Here is a 21,226-nt window from a genome sequence, read left to right as displayed (position 1 = left end):
CTGATTATGTATGCCATCCTCTACTTTTTTTTTTTTTTAAAGTTTTTTGCTTGTTTTATCTATTTCTTTTTGGCTGCATGGGGTCTTTGTTGCTGTACGCGGGCTTTCTCTAGTTGCAGCGAGCGGGGGCTGCTCTTCGTTGTGGCGCGTGGGCTTCTCATCGTGGTAGCTTCTCTTGTTGCGGAGCACGGACTCTAGGTGCGTGGGCTTCAGTAGTTGTGGTGCACGGGCTTAGTTGCTCTGTTGCATGTGGGATCTTCCCAGACCAGGGCTCGAACCCGTGTCTGCTGCATTAGCAGGCGGATTCTTTTTTTTTTTTTTTTGCTGTACACGGGCCTCTCGCTGCTGCGGCCTCTCCCGCTGCGGAGCACAGGCTCCGGACGCGCAGGCTCAGGGGGCCGTGGATCACGGGCCCAGCCGCTCCGCGGCATGTGGGATCTTCCCGGACCGGGGCACGAACCTGCGTGCCCTGCATCGGCAGGCAGACTCTCAACCACTGCGCCACCAGGGAAGCCCTACAGGCGGATTCTTAACCACTGCACCACCAGGGAAGCCCAATCCTCTACTTTTTAAAAAAATTACATACATAAAATTATTCAAGCTCCTTATATAGTAAGTCACAACTCAGAAGATCAGATGTCAAATGCTTTTCTTATTTAGAGGAAATATTTTGCTGAAGGCAGTTGTATTGCTTTAAGGCCACCTGTTTGCTTTTGGATGAAACAGACAAAAGAGCCAAGTCAGTGCTTTTGGATGAAACAGACAAAAGAGCCAAGTCAGTACCAAGCACTGGGGTCAGTGACATTTACAGGAAACACCAAGCACAGAGGCTAACACCCAGACAAAAGATTGTGTGTGATGAGCCCATCACTACTGAGGGCAGAAGCAGTGGCTAGGCGAGCTGGTTCCTAGTTAGGCTACTCCTATGTAAAAGGTAATAGCAGAATTTCATCAATGCCCTGCATTGAGAAATCGAACGTACTGAGATTATATACAGCTCAAGAACAGAAGTCACATCTAAGAAATATCTAAGATATTCCAGTGTGGTATTCAAATATCTAAGACAATACCAAATGTGGATAGTTATAGTCTTGCATCTTTAGGGATGGTTTTTCATGGTCCCTAAGCCAGTGCTATTTTAGGGGGAGGCATATGGAAGTCCACTGGAGCACTCTTTGTAATTGCAGAGTTGGCAACAACAGAAGGTTCACCAGCAGAGGAAGAGCTGAACAAATTATGGACATCCATGCAATAGGACTTTGTATCATTTAAAAGGTAGGTAGGTCTAAAGGTACTGGCCTGGAAAAATGGGACATATTAAGTGAAATGTCATGATATACACTATAGAAAACAGAAACCAGTAAGTAAAGCATGACCCCAAAACTGAGCATGTGTGTGGGTCTGACTGTCTAAGGAAAATGTCAGAAACAACGTGAACTGTTAACAATGGTTAGTTACTTTAGAGGATTGCGGGAGGAAGGGTAAATTAGGTTGGGATGGTCTTACTTTTTACAGTTTTTTAAAGTAGTGAAGTTTTAATTTTTTGTTTTTTAGTATTTTATATATAAAAAACAAAACTGGTAAAAAAAAGAAAACCTCAACATTTGGGTAAGTAGGTAAATGATGCCAAACATTGAGTGATCCATGGGCTCTATGTCACTCTTACTAGGTGTCACAAACCCACTTTTTAGCCATGTGACATCTGGGCACATTATTAATCTCTGTCAATTGTTCTCATCCTATAAGTCAGGGAGAATCCCTATTCTAACTCCCTCCTACAATTGTTAAACCAAGAAATTAAAATGTTGAGACAAAATCGCATGTGAAAATACTTTATAAACTGAAGAGTAATGCAAGAATGTCAGGCTGTAGAAGTTAATCTGTAAGCTAGAACAGGACTCAATTATATCTAATTCCTCTTTTAACACGAGGGCTCCCAGTTTTTACTACGTAGGTGTGTCTTCTCCAGTAAAAGCTTTCTGGCAGGCAGTGCCCACAGACTGCTCTGGCTCCAGTTCAAATGCCTCACCGGGGCGAGTGTAAGACGATCTGGCTGTGGAGCCTCCACTCATAAGCCGAAGATTCGTTTCTTCTTCTCATGTACCCGATATTGTTATTCTTCCTGCTGTCTCCTGCTTCAGAGGGCAGAAACCTCCACATGACGGATGGAGTTGATCTTACCCCCTTCATGCTGGGATATACAGTTAGGTATCACTGGGTTTTTCATTACAAGTTGTTTCTGACCATCCAAAAATTATGCAGGTGGCTGGCTGCTAACAGAACTAATGGCTCCACCCACTTCAACAATGGCTATCACATGACTCACAGACCCTGATTTCAATCATAGCGAACTTGAAACTGGGGGAGGATGTCTCACTAATGGTAGTGGACCAGTAAGCCATCATGCGCAGACATGCCGATTCTAAAATTCATGCTCTTTTACCCTTTGTGTGCATCTGCTGGTGTTCGTATTAAAATACAACATGTTGCATTAATTTTTCTCTCCCAGCTTTACTGAGGTATAACCTACATTTTAACTACCTCCTTAATTAAGGTATAGATACTTCCATCACCCCAAAGAGTTTCCTCTTAACTCCCTGCAGTCAATTTCCCTTCCACAGGCTCTAGCCAATCAATCAATCTGCCTTTGACTTTTCTAGAACTTCATATAAATGGAATCACTTGTAGCCTTGTGTCTGGCTTCTTTGACTTAGTGTAGTGTTTTTGAGATTCATTCATGTTGTTCTGAGTATCAGTCGTCTTTTTTTTTTTTTGGCTAAGAAGCATTCCATAGTATAGATATACTATAATTTGTTTATCCATTCATCTGTTTGAATAACACTGCTGTGAACATTTGCGTAAAAATCTTTGTATGGCCATATGAGTAGAGTAAACCTAGGAGCAGAATGGCTAGATGGCAGATGTATGTTTCATGACTTAACATATTGCAAAACTATTTTCCAAAGTGGCCGTTATCCCTTTACATTCCCACCAGCCACACATGAAAGTTCCAGTCTCGCCAACACTTGGCATAGTCGGTCTTTTTAATTTTAGCCATCTTAATTCGTATTTATTTTTTTTCTTTGCATATCCCTGATGACTAATGATGTTGAGCATCTTTTCATGTGCTTATTTCATTTATCTTCTTTTGGGAAATGTCTGTTCACATCTTTTGTCCGTTTTTTAAAAACTGGGTTGTCTTAAGTGATAAGGAATCTTTATGAATGCTGGACACAAACCTTTTGACGAGCATTATTTTTAATGGGCGTATCTCACTTCATTACTGAAATGTTAAGGATCAGCTCACAATGGCATTAGGAAGGAGGAGATGGCTGTATGTTCACAAATCTTGCTAAGCTGGACATTGCTGCCCTGATTCAAGGTAGTAATATAGTATTAGGTGCAGCAAAAGCTCCATAAACAAAATTCTTGTCTATCCTTATTAGCTATTTCTACAGGGACTTACTTTGAAATTGTTTTACAGTTCATTGTGTTTCATATCGTCTCAACAGTAACTGAGAACTTTTCTCAAACATTACACCCAGCTTTTTTCAATACATGGTACCTACTGGAGGATTCTAGATCAAAGTATTAAAGTAAATTAGGAGGTTAAGACAAGGCAGACTGGCAGAAGCTTAGCTTCAGAGAAGGAGAGACCTAATACCTCCGTATAAAATAAGACAGAAACTAGCAGCTCTATTAATCATTTAAAGCCATGATTTTATAACACTGACAACAATAAAATGTATGGCCTAGGACAAAAATAAGTTCTTCATTGTTTCCTAACGTTCATGGTGCACTGGTACCAGTGTGTCCCTTTTAACTCTTCTAGCAAGTAGCCAATACCGATGCACCCTCAAATATTTTGAATATATGTGCATTTTTCTTTCACTTTAAGATGACTTCAAAGGCTGTAACTATTACACCATCACTAATTCTTAAAAGTTTTCTAAAAATGCCGTTATTGTTTCCCAGCGATAAGCATGCATCAAACACAGAAAATAAGAACTAAAAATTCGTAGTTAATCTCGTACGTGTGCTCTAATCAGCTATCTCATTTCATCAGGGAAAAGAACAGGATTCTGTCCTGCAGACGTGATGGTGAGAGGCTCTGATGTGTGGCGAGCTTCTCTGTTTCTCAGAACAGCTCCTGGGCTCTCATGTACAAGCTGGCCTGATGCGGGGATGGCAGTACCACCCACGGAGCCAGACACTGCTTTCTACTTTATTCAACATTAATGCACAAGCACAAGTGGACTGACTTACTGTGGGGACAACTGAAGGGCACCTAGGAGGAGAGAGGGACCCTCGGGGCGAGAACCACACAACAGAGACCCATCTTCACAAAAACGGCTCAATGTTGATTTCCACGCAGGAGCAGGGCATGGTCAGCTCGAATTTGGTGATAACATCAGGATGAAGGACCCCCAGCTTCCCGATGCTCTGACCCCGGGCAAAGATCTCAGCACATCGCCCGGGGAAGAATGCAGGGCCTGAAAAACAGGGAGAGAAAAATCAACGTTTCTCCTGGAAAAAACGTCAATAGACATTTAACATTGAAAGCTCACTAGTCTACTTTGAAAAGTAACTATTCTTCTTTAAACCACTGGCCATGAAATAAGAGTGCTCCCTCACACTTTCTGGTCTTAAAAAAGAAGCATTTGAGACAGCTAGTGGGAAGCAGCCGCATAGCACAGGGAGATCAGCTCGGTGCTTGTGACCACCTAGAGGGGTGGGAGGGAGGGAGACGCAAGAGGGAAGAGCTATGGGAACATATGTATATGTATAGCTGATTCACTTTGTTATAAAGCAAGAAACTAACACACCACTGTAAAGCAATTATACTCCAATAAAGATGTTAAAAAGAAGCAGCATTTTATAAGGAAAGAAAAGGTTAGGGGCAAATATGAAAATCAGGCCCTGTGTTTTTTTTATCACAGCAGTCCGGGAAGGATGAAGAAAAGGAGGCTGAAGGAGCAGAGGCGGGAGAAGACTTGGGAAGTATGCAGACGTGGGACTGCTCTACAGAGGACAAAGGGAAAAATGAAATGTAAAACCAACGACTTTGCCTGGGAGAACCTGTTTTGAAACAGGTTTTTCCATAGTAATACTTGCTGGATTAAAAGCCTACACTGAATTCATGTACTATTCAAAACATCACTCTTTTCTACCTCATTCCATAGAGAAACGCGAGCTGCCCTGTCATCGGCAGGCGTAGGCCTTGTACCAGAAATGTGACCCACATTCCTGTGGGAAAGAGAACTTCCTAAGCAGTTCTGGCACATCTACTGTAAACCCGCAGCAGAGGCTAGCCCCAGAGCAAGGCTGGCTGGGTTGGCCTCTGATTTACTCAAGACAGGCAGAAGGTTCCCTTGCCATCTGGGTGCCAAGGCATGGATACGGCTTACTAACCCAGTAACAGTTCTTGAGGTTTAAACAGCTAAAAACAAGCGAGCAGACAAACGTACAGGCCCACTGCATAGTCACTAAGTTACCAGTGCCACAGGGATGCATCAACGCTCCATACTCTACTGAGGTTAAAACCAATGCTGACTCATTTCTCTCATCACCAACTTGTAAAGGGATTAGGTCCACAGCTCCTGACTGATTCAACCAAAATATCTACTGGCATGAACTATAAAATGCTGAGCCACAAGCCTCCAGCCCGCCATTTCAGAGTGAGTGCATTATTTATGAAAGAGTAAACTTCTGAGTCTCTACTAATGGTTCCAAGGTCAGCATAAGGGAGAAACACAGAACTGGTGGGGTGTGTGTGTGGGTGCTACCATTAAGTCAGCACCAGTCACACCACAGAGACACAGGACGACTATGCAGAAGGATGTTTTCCTGAAAAATATTTTTAACTGTCATTCTTAAGTAACCCCAAAGCAACCTGGTTGAATTATAAGGTGGCCTTGTTTCTCACATGCCCCCAAACTAAATAATTCTGCTTCACTATTAAAGCAAAAATTTCAATGAACTGCATTTGAAGTTCATAATTGTTTGGCTACGTGCATTAATCCACACTTGGAAAGAGGGATCAAATAAAATAATACAGAAACCATACTGCATCGATAATGTACAGCCTAAGAGAGAGACAAATGTTGCTAAATCTGACAAAGATGGCATGTTTTAATTCTGTCAAAATAAAAAACCTAACTTAAAAGATAAAACCAGGCCAAAAATAAAACACATAAGTTGTACTCCCTGGCGGTCCAGTGGTTAAGACTCCATGCTCCCAATGCAGGGGGCATGGGTTCAATGCCTGGTCGGGGAACTAAGATCCTGCATGCCATACAGTGTGGGCCCCCCCCCAAAAAAGACCACCCCCCCCTCTCCCACCAAATAAATATTCACATGACAAGTCTGTAAAAGTGCTGGTGGTAAGTGGTATAACCAAGAATCAGAGCTGAAAGGCCTGCCCCAAAGTCATTTATTCTATCACCCCTGGCACCCCTTATACAGAATTACATCTGAATAAACTACACTATCTGAAAAAGATACCAGATTATTTTTTTCTTTTTCCAGATTATTTTTAAAGGCCATTCAGAGAGGAAGTTTTCGAGAACTTCCCTGATAACCTTGCTATGTTTAATCCTCACTGTACCCAAATCCTTCCTTTTAATCTATCTTCAAATTCCAGTGTGACTGGATTCATTTTAACTGAAGCATAAAACCAAACTATTTTAGAATCTAAGCCAGATGTGCTAGCTCTGACAGTGTTAGCAAAATAAAGCCTAAGAGATAAGAACTTAGAATTTTTACGTCATAAAGCAACTTTCTGAATCAGAGCTTTTTAAGCAAAATTCAGTCACGTTCTTCTTCAGCTGGCAAGCATGATAAGCCAGCTGGACCTCTCTCTCTCCAGAAGTTTGCACCAAACTGCTGAAGCTCACTAACCAGCTAAATACTTGGTCAAACAAAAGAATATTCATATCATTAAATAGAATTTTCCCCCTTTCCAAAGAAAAGCAAAAAGAACTGAAATTCATATTATGCATTATTTAAAACATATCCAGGTGTGGGAACATTCTAAATGGCACATATCAAAAGCTCTCAGCCCAGCACGGACCCGTCCCAGTCACCTCAGCATCCTAAACTGTCCCGGGTCAGAGGCCCTCCCCACAGAGGAGCTGCTTCGCAGTGAAGCAGGCACCAAAGGGGTCCTCTGCCCTCTCATCCAATGCTAATGCTCCCCTTCCTATCCACATGTGAAAATTAAGCCCAATGATGCGATTTCTGTATAAACTCCACTTTGCCGAAAACTGCACATTTTAACCTGTGATGACAATTTTAACTTTCTTGCCATTTTTCATTTCTACAAGGTCTTAAGATTTGCTGATTGATGCCTCTGTTGAGTTACAGCAAGGCTAAAGGTCTCTTCTTCAGACAAACTGAGAGGCACACAGAAGTGCCTTCAAGTTTGTAAGGGGTACAGAGAGAAACTGTACCACTTGACTGATGTATGTGAACTAGAAATACTGAGACAATTTTAAGTTACTAGAGCATAAGCATTTCTCAGTGCTTTTAAAAAATCTTTATGGTTCAAACCAATCTTTGCAGACAGAAGTGAATGGCTTCAAAGAAGGGCAGATGAAAAAGAGAATTGCTTCACTAACAAAAAAAAGGGAACACACCCCACTAAGGCAGCAATTAGGCCCGAGTTCAAAGATGAGAGCATCTCCTCCATCAGCAGGAGGGGAGCTCAGCGGATCGATGTGATCACAATGCTCTAGTTAGGACCAAGGCAACTTAAATCAGAGTCTTTCCAGAAGTAAAAGAAGTCACATCTGAATGGAACCTAAATATGGGTCTAGGCTTAGGAAAAATCAGACCTGGCTGGTAGCCAGAGGCTACTTTGATCTCATTAGCAAACAAAAGTATTTCTGGAGAAGAGCAGCCTGCTGTGTCCAGAGTCAGAAAGCTGCCAATTCAAGGGAAATCATGTTGCCTTGTGAATGGGAATTCTGAAATTCAAATTCTACAAAGTACCTTCTTTTTCTTTTAATCACCCATTTAGGCCCAAACAGAGTTCTGGTTTACTGTTGTACCAAGGTACATAAATACTACAATTTTCAACCTGTGCCCAAAACACTCTCCAGCAAAAAGCCTCTCGGCCCACTTTTCTACCTAGTTCCTTATACCGTTTAAACCTTCAGCTTTGCTGGTATCCATCACAGCAAAATGGCTTCGAACGGAAAACAGACTTGGGAAAAATAGTGTCCTCTGTTGAAGTACATGTGGAAACCCAGACAAAAGAAACATCAGTTAAGCACAAACAAGAATTTAATTTCCAGAACTTAGTGGGGTGTAAGTAAGTCCCTTAATTAAAGCTTTTGTAGCATCTCCTCAAGGTCTATAATTGTCTCTCTGTGCTCAAACGGCAGGACCACTTTGAGGACCTTGGGGGCAATTCTTGGGCCAGTAATCAGCACAGCACCCAGTCTTCAGCACATTTTCTGGCTAATTGACCTTCAAAGAGTTTGTGAGCTCCCTCTCTTGCTCGTTGCCAAACACCTTTCACAGTTTCTTTTTGCCCCCGTCTTTCTTTTGGAGTAATATTATAGGCCCAAAGTTTGGATAAGCTTTACACATAGAGTTATTCCTATAATTTTGTGAAGCATCGGAAGTAGAAGCTTAAGGCGGTAACTGAGCAGACCCTTAATCTGAAAGCTCCATGGTGTTATCAAGCATGAGGCTTAATCCTTAATCTTTAAAACCCCTGCCATTGGCTGTTTTCAACTAATTCATCTGGTATTTTATATAATCCATCTCTAAAAATCATCCACTCATACAATTTTACTTTTCCCTTTCTTCACATTACTAATACATACTTTGGGGTTCGAATCCACATACTGTAACTGCCTTCAATCTGGTACTTTATCAAATTTTCCATAATAAAAAGAACAAAATTAAAAGGAGGGTGGGGAACACTGGTAAAGGAATGTCAGTGTATCCCATACACCACAGCCAATAATAGAAGCTATCATCACGAGCTTTAATAAAAGTAACCACACATAAGTCCCCAAATTCAGGGACGAAACACAAAATGCAGAATTATATAAATATAGTAAGCCACTGGGCCAACAGAATGTGTTTTAAATCTGTTCTAAATAACTGATGATGTATTATGGGGTGGGAGCAAGGAATAATCACTTAATAGGCTGACTCTAGGGCTGGCATCTACCCAAACCCTATCCTTTCCTCCCCCGAGGCCCTAATTCTAATACAATTAGATACATATAAAATTATCCATTCCACCATCCAGTAACCCATCCTAGGAAATCATACAAAGGGAAAAAGATAAAATAAAACCCAGTGTTCCATTCTGGAGTGAAACTGACAGAGTAGGTGGCCGGCCAAGAGTAGAATGGCGCTGCAATTATAATTTCCCACGCAGGACTTTCTTCTGGTCTCCTACCACTTTCTGAATATGTAGTAACCATAACTAACTATGCCACCAGCACATCAACCTCACTTTCCTTTTCTAAATAATGTTAATTTAAAGGAAAAAACAGAACAAAATATAAGGCTTAAAAAAACCCCCCAAAAACCCGACCACACACTTATAACATGTGAGCAGGGTATCATTCTTAAGGGTGGTTGTTCTCTAAGTTTTAGAACCAGGAGTTTTGGAGTGCCTCAGTGGAATGAGGGAGCACCCAGGGCGGAAAAGGCACAATGAAGATAAGACACGAACTTATAAAAAGAAAAGGTTTAGGAATATGAGGAGGAAAAATTGGCATAACTACCACGATATAAACACACACAGTTTTTTCAGATCTTAGTACACTCCAGGTTGGAAGAGAAGTTCTCTGCAAAGACCATTTAATTTGTAAATGGAGACTGAATAATTTCCAACTGGTAATATAAAACACCCATTTTCCCCCAGATATATACAAGTCTTCACCTTATATCTGAAGTGAAATATTTATGGTACCTAAAGTCTTTAAAGAGAGGGGACCTAATCCCTTGAGTTTAATGGCTATCTTTCATCCCTTTCTAAAGATCAAAAGAAAGAAAAACCCCTTACACAACTTTACAGTGCTAATCCCAACACACCTGCAGACTTCGTTAACCCTTAACGCGGAGGCAACTGGACGGGAGAGGAGCACTGGGCCCACCTACACCCACAACACGGACGCAGAGCGGGAGCCTGCGCTCACAGGAGGAAGCCCTTAGGATCTAGTTTAAAGTCTGATCTTAACTATCTGTCTCTCATACACACGTACTCATATTTCATAACTTGAAGAGGGTCAAGAATGTTAGGAGAGGGGCTTCCCTGGTGGTGCAGTGGCTAAGAATCCGCCTGCCAATGCAGGGGACACGGGTTCGAGCCCTGGTCCGGGAAGATCCCACATGCCGCGGAGCAACTAAGCCCATGCGCCACAACTACTGAGCCTGTGCTCTAGAGCCCGCGAGCCACAACTACTGAGCCCGAACTCCTAGAGTCGGTGCTCCGCAACAAGAGAAGCCACCGCAATGAGAAGCCTGCGCACCACAGTGAAGAGCAGCCCCCGCTCGCCGCCACTAGAGAAAGCCCACGCAGCAACAAAGACCCAACACGGCCAAAAATAAAAACAAATAAATAAATAAATAAATTTATTAAAAAGAAGCAATATAAGCCCTGAAAATTTATATTAAAAAAAAAGTTAGGAGAACTTAAACGTGATACACCTAGTTGCAATTTTAAATCCGTCTCAATTTTAATTTGTGTAAAACCAAAGGATTTTTAACTCTAGGTTAACAAGTGCCCTGTCTATTGGCTTGTTTTGAAAATTCCTATTCCAAAATAATGCCATCATATCCTACATTTGTCTGGCATTTGAATCATTTCCTCCCAAATTTTCACATTTCTTAAATGTTCATAGGACAGATACAGAATAACAACTCAAAACTAAAAGGTATGGAGCATCATCCTGCCTTCCTGGGTCAATAAAATGGGTCTTTCCCAGTCTTTCATCTGATAAAAACCTTTAAAGGACAATTTCTCCAACCAAATATGAGCAATGTATTATCAATACTTTCTCCACAGTTATAGTAAAATAATAAAACAACAACAATAGAGAGACTGTTCTAGGGCTAATTAAAGGAAAGAATGGAAATGTGGAGTGTTTGAGACTGCATCTGTAATTTCACAATTAGTTAACCTACTCAATTGAGACCTTTGGCCAGCACGGAATAAACATAACCTCAAACATGTCATTATCATAGATGTGCTGTAGTTTCAGAATTAAACTTCAGCAGACAAGTAGGGAGTGTAGAAGAAAAAGAGAATAATGAGATTGTGAAAACAAAGTACGCTGTGTTCTACTCATCTCCTTCCATCCCCAGTAAAGGGAGTGACTTGGTCCCAGTGCAGCCCTGGCCAAGCCCCAAGGACAGGCAAGTTACAGATGGAAAAAGTGAAGCACAAGGAGATTAGGGGACTTGCCTGAGGCAAGCAATAGCATAGGCCAGAGAGTGAGCACCTCTGTGTGTGGCCCCAAGGCACAGAAGGCCTAGGGAATAGTGTTTTCAAACTTGCAGTCAAGCTGTCCATTTCATGTTTGCAAACCTCCTCTGGTTTAAAATTAAATAAACAAAACCTTTAAAAAAAAAAAAAAAAAGACTGACAACCTCTAGCCTTAGGGCATAACCAAGTATGCTCTACAATATTGTTAACACACCATGATATAGACAAAACCTAGAGCTTTCCAGGGAAGACAGAACTACATTTTTAAAAATCCCATATAACACAGGCATCCTTAAAGAATAAGTTCCAGATTCCTGAAACAAGACTGGAATAATTTAAACAGATAAATAAGCACCACAGTGACACCATCTAAAACGGCGAAGAAAAAGAGCTGCTACATTAGACCCTGCAGCAGAGGCTGCTCCTGAACCATTTAAACTCCTGCAGAATCTTAAAACTAGAAATGACCCTGGCAGTGATGTTGTCCATGCCTTTATTTCTAATATGAGAAAATGGATACCAAAGAGGTTAAGAAAACCATACAGCCAGGTAACAGCAGAGCTGAGAACCCAGTTCCTGATTGAACCCCAGTCTGTGACTCTTTTATATAATGCTGATTTTCTGAAGGGCAGACCTAGTATGTACCCAGAGGGTACTCTGGAGAGTGATCACCCATTCCAAAATGCTGTCCCAACTTCTTATATCTGCCTCTCCCAACAACCCTGTGGTACAGACAGGACAGACATTATCATTCCCATTTTACAGATGAAGAAACTGGCATAAAGGGATTAAGTCCTAAATCACATGGGCTAACACAACAGAAGGACCTGACCCAACACACAAGAGTTACGGTTACCGTATCACAGTTGATCATGCCTCCTAGGGCTCAACAAAATGTATTCTTCCTTTTTTTTTTTTTTTTTGCGTTATGCAGGCCTCTCACCGCTGTGGCCTCTCCTGTTGCGGAGCACAGGCTCCAGACGTGAAGGCTCAGTGGCCATGGCTCACGGGCCCAGCCACTCCGCGGCATGTGGGATCCTCCCGGACCAGGGCACGAACCCGCATCCCCTTCATCGGCAGGCGGACTCCCAACCACTACGCCACCAGGGAAGCCCCTCCCTATCATTTTAATCAACTTAGTTTATAATTCATGTTTATCATATGCCATTATATTTATATGTAGTAGTCTGCCAAATTGTTCTTGAAGTATTTTATGTTGGAGTTGTTTCCAATTATCCACTGTTACAAATAGGGCTCCTGTAACATATATGTTACTTGTTGCTCTTTTTTGGTTTCTTCCTTTTGCCAAAGGTAGACCACACAAGTAAAACAATGCCAATTATTGTATAGTTCAATGACATACCAAAATGTTAAACAGTGGACTTCTAGCAATGGTAGTACCAACAAACCACAAACTTAATATAAGATTATACTGATCTTATTTTGTACAGCACTGATTTTAAAAAAATTTTCCCTTGCATAGTACCCACTACTTACTACCTTTTTTTTCAGTTCCACTGGTGGGGGAAAAAAAAAAAAAAGCATCAAAGCAGCTCAGGAAAATAATTCCAAGAGGAGATCTTTGTTCAGAGAATGCAATTCACAAACAAGCTAGGGGCCTTTAGGGATTAAGAGAATAAGCAGAAACCCTTCCCTTCTGGAAGAAGAGTGTCAAAGTGTAGTGGCTGCGAAAACAACATTGATAAAATATTTTAACAGCTACTGATGAATACTGGACACATCAAAACAGGTCTCACAGAACAGACAACAGGAAGTTCTGGAGACATTTAGAGCAAGGCATTTAATCTGATATTTCTGCTCAACTGTTTACTCTTTAGGGCTGGCTTCAACATCATTCAAAAGAAATAAAATTATTGTAACTACAGTCACACGGTTTATTGTTTAAAGAAAGGCAGGTAATTAATGTCTGCCTATTTGCTAATATACTGGGCCATGCTGCTGTTTCCCACGTTTCTTCTTTCACCTCTTCCAAACATGCTCTTTTCACATAAGGAAGTGTGTGTGTGTGGCTGTCAGCTGGGTGTGGTTTCAGAAGATGGAGAGGTTTTTCTATTCCACTAAATTTGCCCCACCCTTTTTAAAGCTAATAACCTGACATTTTCATAAAGGGACCAAATTTTTCTCCTTTCACAATGAGAAAGAATGCCAAAAATTAAAGCATCTCTTAAGTTCACACTGATATGTATCAACTGAACTTCAAGTCAGATGCTTTCCTGAAAAGAAAATTTTTTTAAAAAGGGCAAAATGGGAACAATGAGAGTACAGGGTCATGAAGAGGGAGGAGTGGAGGAAGGAACAACTAAGACGCAAGGCTGCAAAGATGCAAGTGTGGAGGGCTGGTGTCTGAAGGCGAGCTGCCGGCCTTGTATGTGGCCTATTTGGCCTAGAAGAACCCTCGGCAGGAAGACAACGTTCCTGACCCACGACCCACCAGGACCAGCAGGTGCTCAGAGGTATTTCCAGGAGGGGGATGGGTTGCCCACGTCACCCAAGTGACTATTGGCATTTATTTCTCAAGCAGGTGGAGATTAGGCCAAGCTATTGAACACTAATGTAAAGCAAAATAATCCATCAAGATCAAAACCACAACTGGGACCTCAGTGAAGTCCGATGGTCTGCCTATCATTTATGTAAAAGTAGCAGGAATGCTTTAAATGAATGTCAATCTGTGGGATTCCCGCAATGTTGTAATATACTGAAGACTGTCTCTCTAAAGGCAGCATAACGGGGAGGGAAGAGATGTGCTGGCAGATGAAAGAAACTCCAGAGAAGACAGATACCTAACGGGTGTTCGGTTAAGGTTCTCCCTCCCCACTGACCCAAAGTCCACAGTAAAGTATGCATTTCTAATCTTTAAACAAAGCAGACTGTGAATTAATATAATATTTTTAAAAATCAGTGCAAGCCTTAGTTATTTAAGGCTTCTACAGTCTTGCCTGATAAAAAGAAATACTGGGAATATGTTGGTCAAAATGTACTTTATTTTGTAGAATATTTTCTAAGTACAAAAATAACTGAAGACAAAGCTTAAACTGTTTCTAACAATCATGTTATTAGCAATAATACTGATATTTTGAAACAAAGATGGATAAATAGGTAATAATGTAAATTAATTAGGAACCAAGATTATCAATGTAAAGAAAAAGAGCTAACTATAAAGACAAACGTATTAAGTAAAAATCCTCTAATCCTGAATATAAATTGGAACTACCCATATGAACTCAAGGCTTTTTCTTTAAAAAAAAAAAAAAAATTTTTTTTAAAAAGGTTTTCCTCTGCATACTAAAAAGTCCTAGAAACAATGACTCACTCAGTAGCAACGAGCAACCTTAGCACCTAGATTGTGATCTAAATTTGATTTCTCACTAAAAAGAACCAGGGCCACTTGGCAATATAGCTGATTCCAGGTCTGAGGCAGAAACTATATAAGATGAGCCCAGAAATATATTTCCTATATTATCACCCACATCCAAAAAAGCATCACCATATACAACTATTTTCTCCCTTTCATTTTATTAAGAACCTCCCTACCAATAAAAGCTTCTCAAGACTTAAAGCCTTCTCCTTTCCTTCCAGAATAATCCAGCCCTAAAGGGGCTGAGGAAGGAAGAAATCCTCTCACTCAAGTGTGGGCACTGGGTGTCAGAGCTAAAGGGGGCAGGGAGAGCATGCACAGGTGAGAGGGGAACAGCCCCGAGAGGGCAGTCAGAGACTGAGAGTGAGTGATGGGCAGGGCAGACACACAGGGGACAAGATGGAGTTTAGCTACCAACAGGAGCAATGAGCAAGTAAGTGAATAAATTATGAACCATGGGAACCAGGTTTCTCACTGTTGGAGGAGGTACAAATACAGAAGGGGAGAAAACTGGAACGAACCCTAAGGTGTTGGACTGGAATGGAGGTATTGCTGTGGGCTTATGGTCTTTAAAATATGTATAGATATAGGAGTTAGTATATGTATGTGTCTGTGTGCAACTAGAACCCTACATCTGGACTTGTAGACACTATTCCCCACTAAAAGGAACCAGGATGGAGAAATGGGACAATGGAAAGATCAAGATAAGCCTTGAATATCTTCTTGTGCCCAAAGCAAGAGAGTGCTAATAATAATAAAGAATAATAGGAACATGTTAAAAAGGATACAGAAGCCAGCTTGAAGGGACTCCCACTGGCCAAAGTGAGGACAACGTGAGAATCAGAATAATGGATTAAGATACACTGAATAAAACAGGAAATAATGAATCCATACTAAGATATATAAACAAATAGGAAGACTGATTAGGAACAGAACATTTACATAATTTCAAAGTTCCTCTCCACAAAATGTTTATTGATGATAATGGAGAAAGGAGTAACTTGACAGTAAAGAAGCCTAGCAGACACTAGTCTGATCAGGTGATTAAGTGAACATTATTCAGCTATAAGTGGAAATCGGGTGCCACTGATAGGATGCATTGAGAAGAGAGCGTTACTTCTGCAACATTCCTCCAAAGTTGCCTAACTTGAATCTAGAAAACCCCAAATTGAGGAACACACTACAAAATAACTGGCCTATAATCTCCAAAAGTGTTAGGGTCATGAAAGTCAAGGAGAGACTATTCTAGAATTTTCCAGAAGGAGGCTAATGAGACATGACAGCTAAAGGCAATAAGTGATTCTTTGATATAAAGGATAATTGATAAAACTCACCCAGGGTAAAAGGATTAGATGGGGTCAACATTAACGTGAATAATATTTTCCTGGTTTTGACGATTATATTTTGGTTATGTAGGACAATGTCCTTGTTTGTAAGAAATACACACTAATGTATTAAGGGGTACAGGTTGGCAATTTATTCTCAAACAGTTCAGGCAAGTTTTTTGTCCTGCACCTGTTTTAATAAGCTTGTAACTGTTTCAAAATTTTAAAGTTAATAAAATGGGGTTTACATTATAGGAGTTTCTTCCATCAATTCTCAAAAAAAAGGGGAAGGGGTAAAAATTATTGCCCTCATCCTACACCTTTAAAGAAAAGGAAATATTAAATGTGAATACCTCAAGGGGAAAAGCACATTTTTCAGACAGAAGCACTTATTTATCAACCCTACCTAGAAATGTATTCAATATGTGTACCTCTTTTTCTCTCCACCCATCCATACTTTTAATCCTTCTGGATTAAAGCTGAATTGAATGTTTAGAGGGTTAATATTTAGTGTACCAGAACACATCATTCTCTAGAAATTCAGAGGAGAGCGGTCGGTGCAGCACACCAGTGTGCCAAAACCAGGGTGCTGCCAACGTGTAAAGCTGCTCCTCCCTGAGGAAAACCAAACTTACATATCTAAGATCAGAACCGAGTAGTGCATTCAGACAATAACATAAAGCTACAGTAAATAAAACAGCGTGGTGCTGGCACAAAAACAGACATATGGATCAATGGAACAGCACAGAGACCCCAGAAATAAACTCACACACCTATGGTCAATTAATCTTTAATAAAGGAGGCAAGGGCTTCCCTGGTGGCACAGTGGTTGAAAGTCTGCCTGCTGATGCGGGGGATGCAGGTTCGTGCCCCGGTCCGGGAAGATCCCACATGCTGCGGAGCGGCTGGGCCCGTGAGCCATGGCCGCTGAGCCTGCGCGTCCGGAGCCTGTGCTCCGCAACGGGAGAGGCCACAGCAGTGAGAGGCCCGCATACCGCAAAAATAAATAAATAAATAAATAAACAAATAAATAAAGGAGGCAAAAACATACAATGGAGAAAAGACAGTCTCTTCAATAAGTGACACTGAGAAAACTGGATAGCTACGTTAAAACAATTAAATTAGAACACTCTCTAACACCATATACAAAAATAAACTCAAAATGGATTAAAGGCCTAAATGTAAGACTGGATACTATAAAACTCCTAGAGGAAAACATAGGCAGAACACTCTGACATAAATCCCAGCAGGATTTTTTGGATCCATCTCCTACAGTAATGGAAACAAAAGCAAAAATAAACAAATGGGACCTAATCGAACTTAGAAGCCTTTGCACAGCAAAGGAAACCATAGACAAAATGAAAAGACAACCTACGGACTGGGAGAAAATATTTGCAAACAATGCGCCTGACAAGGGATTAATTTCCAATATATACAAAAAGCTCATGCAACTCAATAACAACAAAAACAAAAAAAATGAATAACCCAAACAAAAAATGGGCAGAAGACCTAAATAGACACTTCTCCAAAGAAGACACACAGATGGCCAACAGGAACATGAAAAGATGCTCAACACTGCTAATTAGCAGAGAAATGCAAATCAAAACTACAATGAGGTATCACCTCACACCGGTCAGAATGGCCATCATCAAAAGGTCTACAAATGGGGCTTCCCTGGTGGCGCAGTGGTTGAGAGTCTGCCTGCTGATGCAGGGGACACGGGTTCGTGCCCCGGTCCAGGAGGATCCCACATGCCACGGAGCGGCTGGGCCCGTGGGTCATGGCCGCTGGGCCTGCGCAACCAGAGCCTGTGCTCCGCAACGGGAGAGGCCACAACAGTGAGAGGCCCGCGTACCGCAGAGAAAAAAGAAGTCTACAAATAAGGTTGGAGAGAGTGTGTAGAAAAGGGAACCCTCCTACACTGTTATACTGTGGGAATATAAATTGGTGCAGCCGCTATGGAAAACAGTATGGAGGTTTCTTAAAAAACTAAAAATAGAATTACCACATAATCCAGCAATCCCACTCCTAGGCATATATCCAGAAAAGATGAAAGCTCTAATTTGAAAAGATACATGCACCCCAATGTTCACAGCAGCACTATTTACAATAGCCAAGGCATGGAAGCAACCTACATGTCCATCAACAGATGAATGGATAAAGAAGATGTGACATATAAATTCAGTGGACTACTACTCAGCCATAAAAAGAATGAAATAATGCCATTTGCAGCAACACGGATGGACCTAAAGAACACTAAGGGCTTCCCTGGTGGCGCAGTGGTTGGGAGTCCGCCTGCCGATGCAGGGGATGCGGGTTTGTGCCCTGGTCCGGGAGGATCCCACATGCCGCGGAGTGGCTGGGCCCGTGAGCCATGGCCGCTGAGCCTGCGCGTCTGGAGCCCGTGCGCATCTGGAGCCTATGCTCCGCAACGGGAGAGGCCACAACAGTGAGAGGCCCGCATACCACAAAAAAATAAATAAATAAATAAAGAGATGCATGCTACCATATATAAAATAGACGAACAACAAGGATTAACTGTATAGCACGGGGAACTATTTTCAGTATCTTGTAATAAACTATAATGGAAAAGAATCGGGGGAAAAAAACCTGAGCAGTACAAATCACCCTAAAAATCCTCTCAACTTTCAGGATTTGGGTCCTTGAAACTGGAAATGAACTTCTTTTGCATCTCTTTTTATTTGGGCCATAGCCTTTTCTGTAGAATAGTGGAAGCCAACGTCTAGTTTGGAAGCAGGAAAAAAAGGAGTACAAGGTGTTAAATAAAAATACCTTTCTCTCTCTCTCTCTTTTGCCCAGCACATACAGTTAAATTGAAACAACTCCTAAGTATGCATTAAGTCACAGCATGCATTCTCAAAGCGGAATGAAAACTGGTTCTTGGCTGGGGAGAGGGGGTATGAAAAAAAATCTTATATTACAGTGGTTTGGAGCCCTCCAAAGATGAACCCTACTTAACAAAACTGTACTCCTCAGTGTTCAGTTCGTCTCACTGGGCTGTCTTGGGCTTCACAGAAGCAGCACTGAAATGGAAAACATAGCAAATGTATGCAAGATCAGTGCTCCACAACTGTGGCGACAGATAGCTCTGATCCGGTGACTGGAAGACTTTGTATCAAGCGCTCAATTGCAAGGTCACGTTAAGAGTGACCTGCATGTGCCAGGAATCACCACTGGCTGCCCTGTGGACTCTATTTATGTGTGCTCTTGAGAGCTTCCCTGCATAGTTCAGGCTTTGAGAACTAAATAAAAAGTTTCTAATTTAAAAGGTTATTATTCAACACATCATTAACTACATCAAGTGCTGGAAAGAAAAATGATCAGCAATATCTGACAACCAGCTAATTAAAAGTTATCTTCTCTTATCAAGGAAAAGTTAAATTCACTAAAAATGATTTTAAGAAATTAATTTTTCAATTGTTTTACTTCTGCTGGAAAAGTGGCTTTTGAATGGTTTTAAAAAATTTTTGGTTACAGTTATATATTTAAATTGCCAATTGGCATATATAATGATGCACTACAATTTATATAAGTATGTAACATTAAAAGCTATGCAGTAGATACAAAGTTAAACGTTAGTAGTTTTTTGATTTAACTCTCTCTTTTTTTTTCTGTCTGCACCACTAGGCTTGTAGGATCTCAGTTCCTCGACTAGGGACTGAACTTGGGCCACAGCAGTGAAAGTCTGGAATCCTAACCACTAGGCCACCAGAACTCCCTAATTTAACTCTTAACTTAAAAATGTTTACTTATTCGTAACCCTGAATTGAATTTTAAAAATAAGGTTTATACTTTTTATGTATAAAGCAAAGCTATACATAATAAATATGCAGTATACCAGTGGTATTAACATTTTACGGAGGGGCAATTAGGAAAAAAGTCTAAAACCTTCTTTAAGGGAGAGATAATAAAAAGAAGCTGAGGGGTTTCCCTGGTGGCGCAGTGTTTGAGAGTCCGCCTGCCGATGCAGGGGACACAGGTTCATGCCCCGGTCTGGGAAGATCCCACATGCCGTGGAGCGGCTGGGCCCGTGAGCCATGGCCACTAAGCCTGCGCATCCGGAGCCTGTGCTCCGCAACGGGAGAGGCCACAACAGTGAGAGGGCCGCGTACCGCAAAAAAAAAAAAAAAAAGAAGAAGTTGAGAAATACTGTGTTACAAGACCTATCAGATGGGAAAGTGAGCTAAGTCATTCAAGTGGGACGTGCTGTGGAACACGCACTCCAACACTGAGTACTGAAACGTCAAATGGGTACCAAGGCACATCAAAAGCACGAGGTGGTGAGCATGAGTGGAGAGAACTTTGTCTCATACATATAAGAGAGAGTGAGGCAAGGAAATAAAACACACTCGAGAACAACACAGGGCTACGCGAATCATGATAGCTGCTGAGGCTTTAATGGGCACTGTGGCCCCACGTCATCCCACTGTTTTGACGTATGGTGATCACTGCAGATGTGTTTAACATTGCTCTTAATAAAGCCTTCAAAGAAGGTAACAAAAATTGTAGTATTTGAAAGCTTGCCTCAAACACCGAAAAAAACCAGAGAATCAGGGGATTAAGGACATTTTTTACACAGCATAGTAAGGTCAGAAGCTTATTAACTTCCAAACTTTTTTTCTTTTCAATGTGGTGCCTTAACAGAGTCATGTCTTTGCTGATGGTAACTAAAAATGTGGAGACACTATACAGATCCCCCCTTTTTCCAGCCTAGACTTTTTGTGTAAATCAGACCATAAACGGCTCCTGTACTCCAGCAAGCTGTTCAATACTTATTCTTCTCATATATTTCCAAGCTCATGTTACACTAAACACCAGTGTGAAGGCTGGGGAGACATCACAATTTCACCCGTACTTTTTAGCATCTGAAATCTTTCACAGGTGTCCTGAAAGAGGAAAAAGGTCATGACCTACAGGTCAAGTCAATGATCATTAGGTGATGCTGTAACAGAAGGTATCTAAGTAACCTCTGTGGGTACATATGGTGCAGGATTAAATGTGCCTATTACTTACAAGGTTATTTTTCATTTCACAAAATGAATTTTGAGC

General features: G+C 41.3%; 1 protein-coding gene across 4 annotated transcripts in view; it reads right to left on the bottom strand.

The window, feature by feature from the left end:
* Nucleotides 1-1,816: 1,816 nt before the first annotated feature.
* FARSB (phenylalanyl-tRNA synthetase subunit beta) overlaps nucleotides 1,817-21,226 on the bottom strand; it is a 68,544-nt gene continuing 49,134 nt past the window's right edge. For all 4 annotated transcript variants that reach the window (XM_032637196.1, XM_032637195.1, XM_032637198.1 and 1 more), the window contains one exon: nucleotides 1,817-4,493. In XM_032637196.1, the coding sequence (XP_032493087.1) occupies nucleotides 4,342-4,493 (152 nt within the window). In that variant the 3' untranslated portion in view covers nucleotides 1,817-4,341. The remainder of the gene's footprint in view (nucleotides 4,494-21,226) is intronic.

This window comes from Phocoena sinus, chromosome 7, assembly GCF_008692025.1.
Source record: "Phocoena sinus isolate mPhoSin1 chromosome 7, mPhoSin1.pri, whole genome shotgun sequence".
NCBI classification, from domain to species: Eukaryota; Metazoa; Chordata; class Mammalia; order Artiodactyla; family Phocoenidae; genus Phocoena; species Phocoena sinus.
This window is presented reverse-complemented; position numbering and strand designations above follow the sequence as displayed.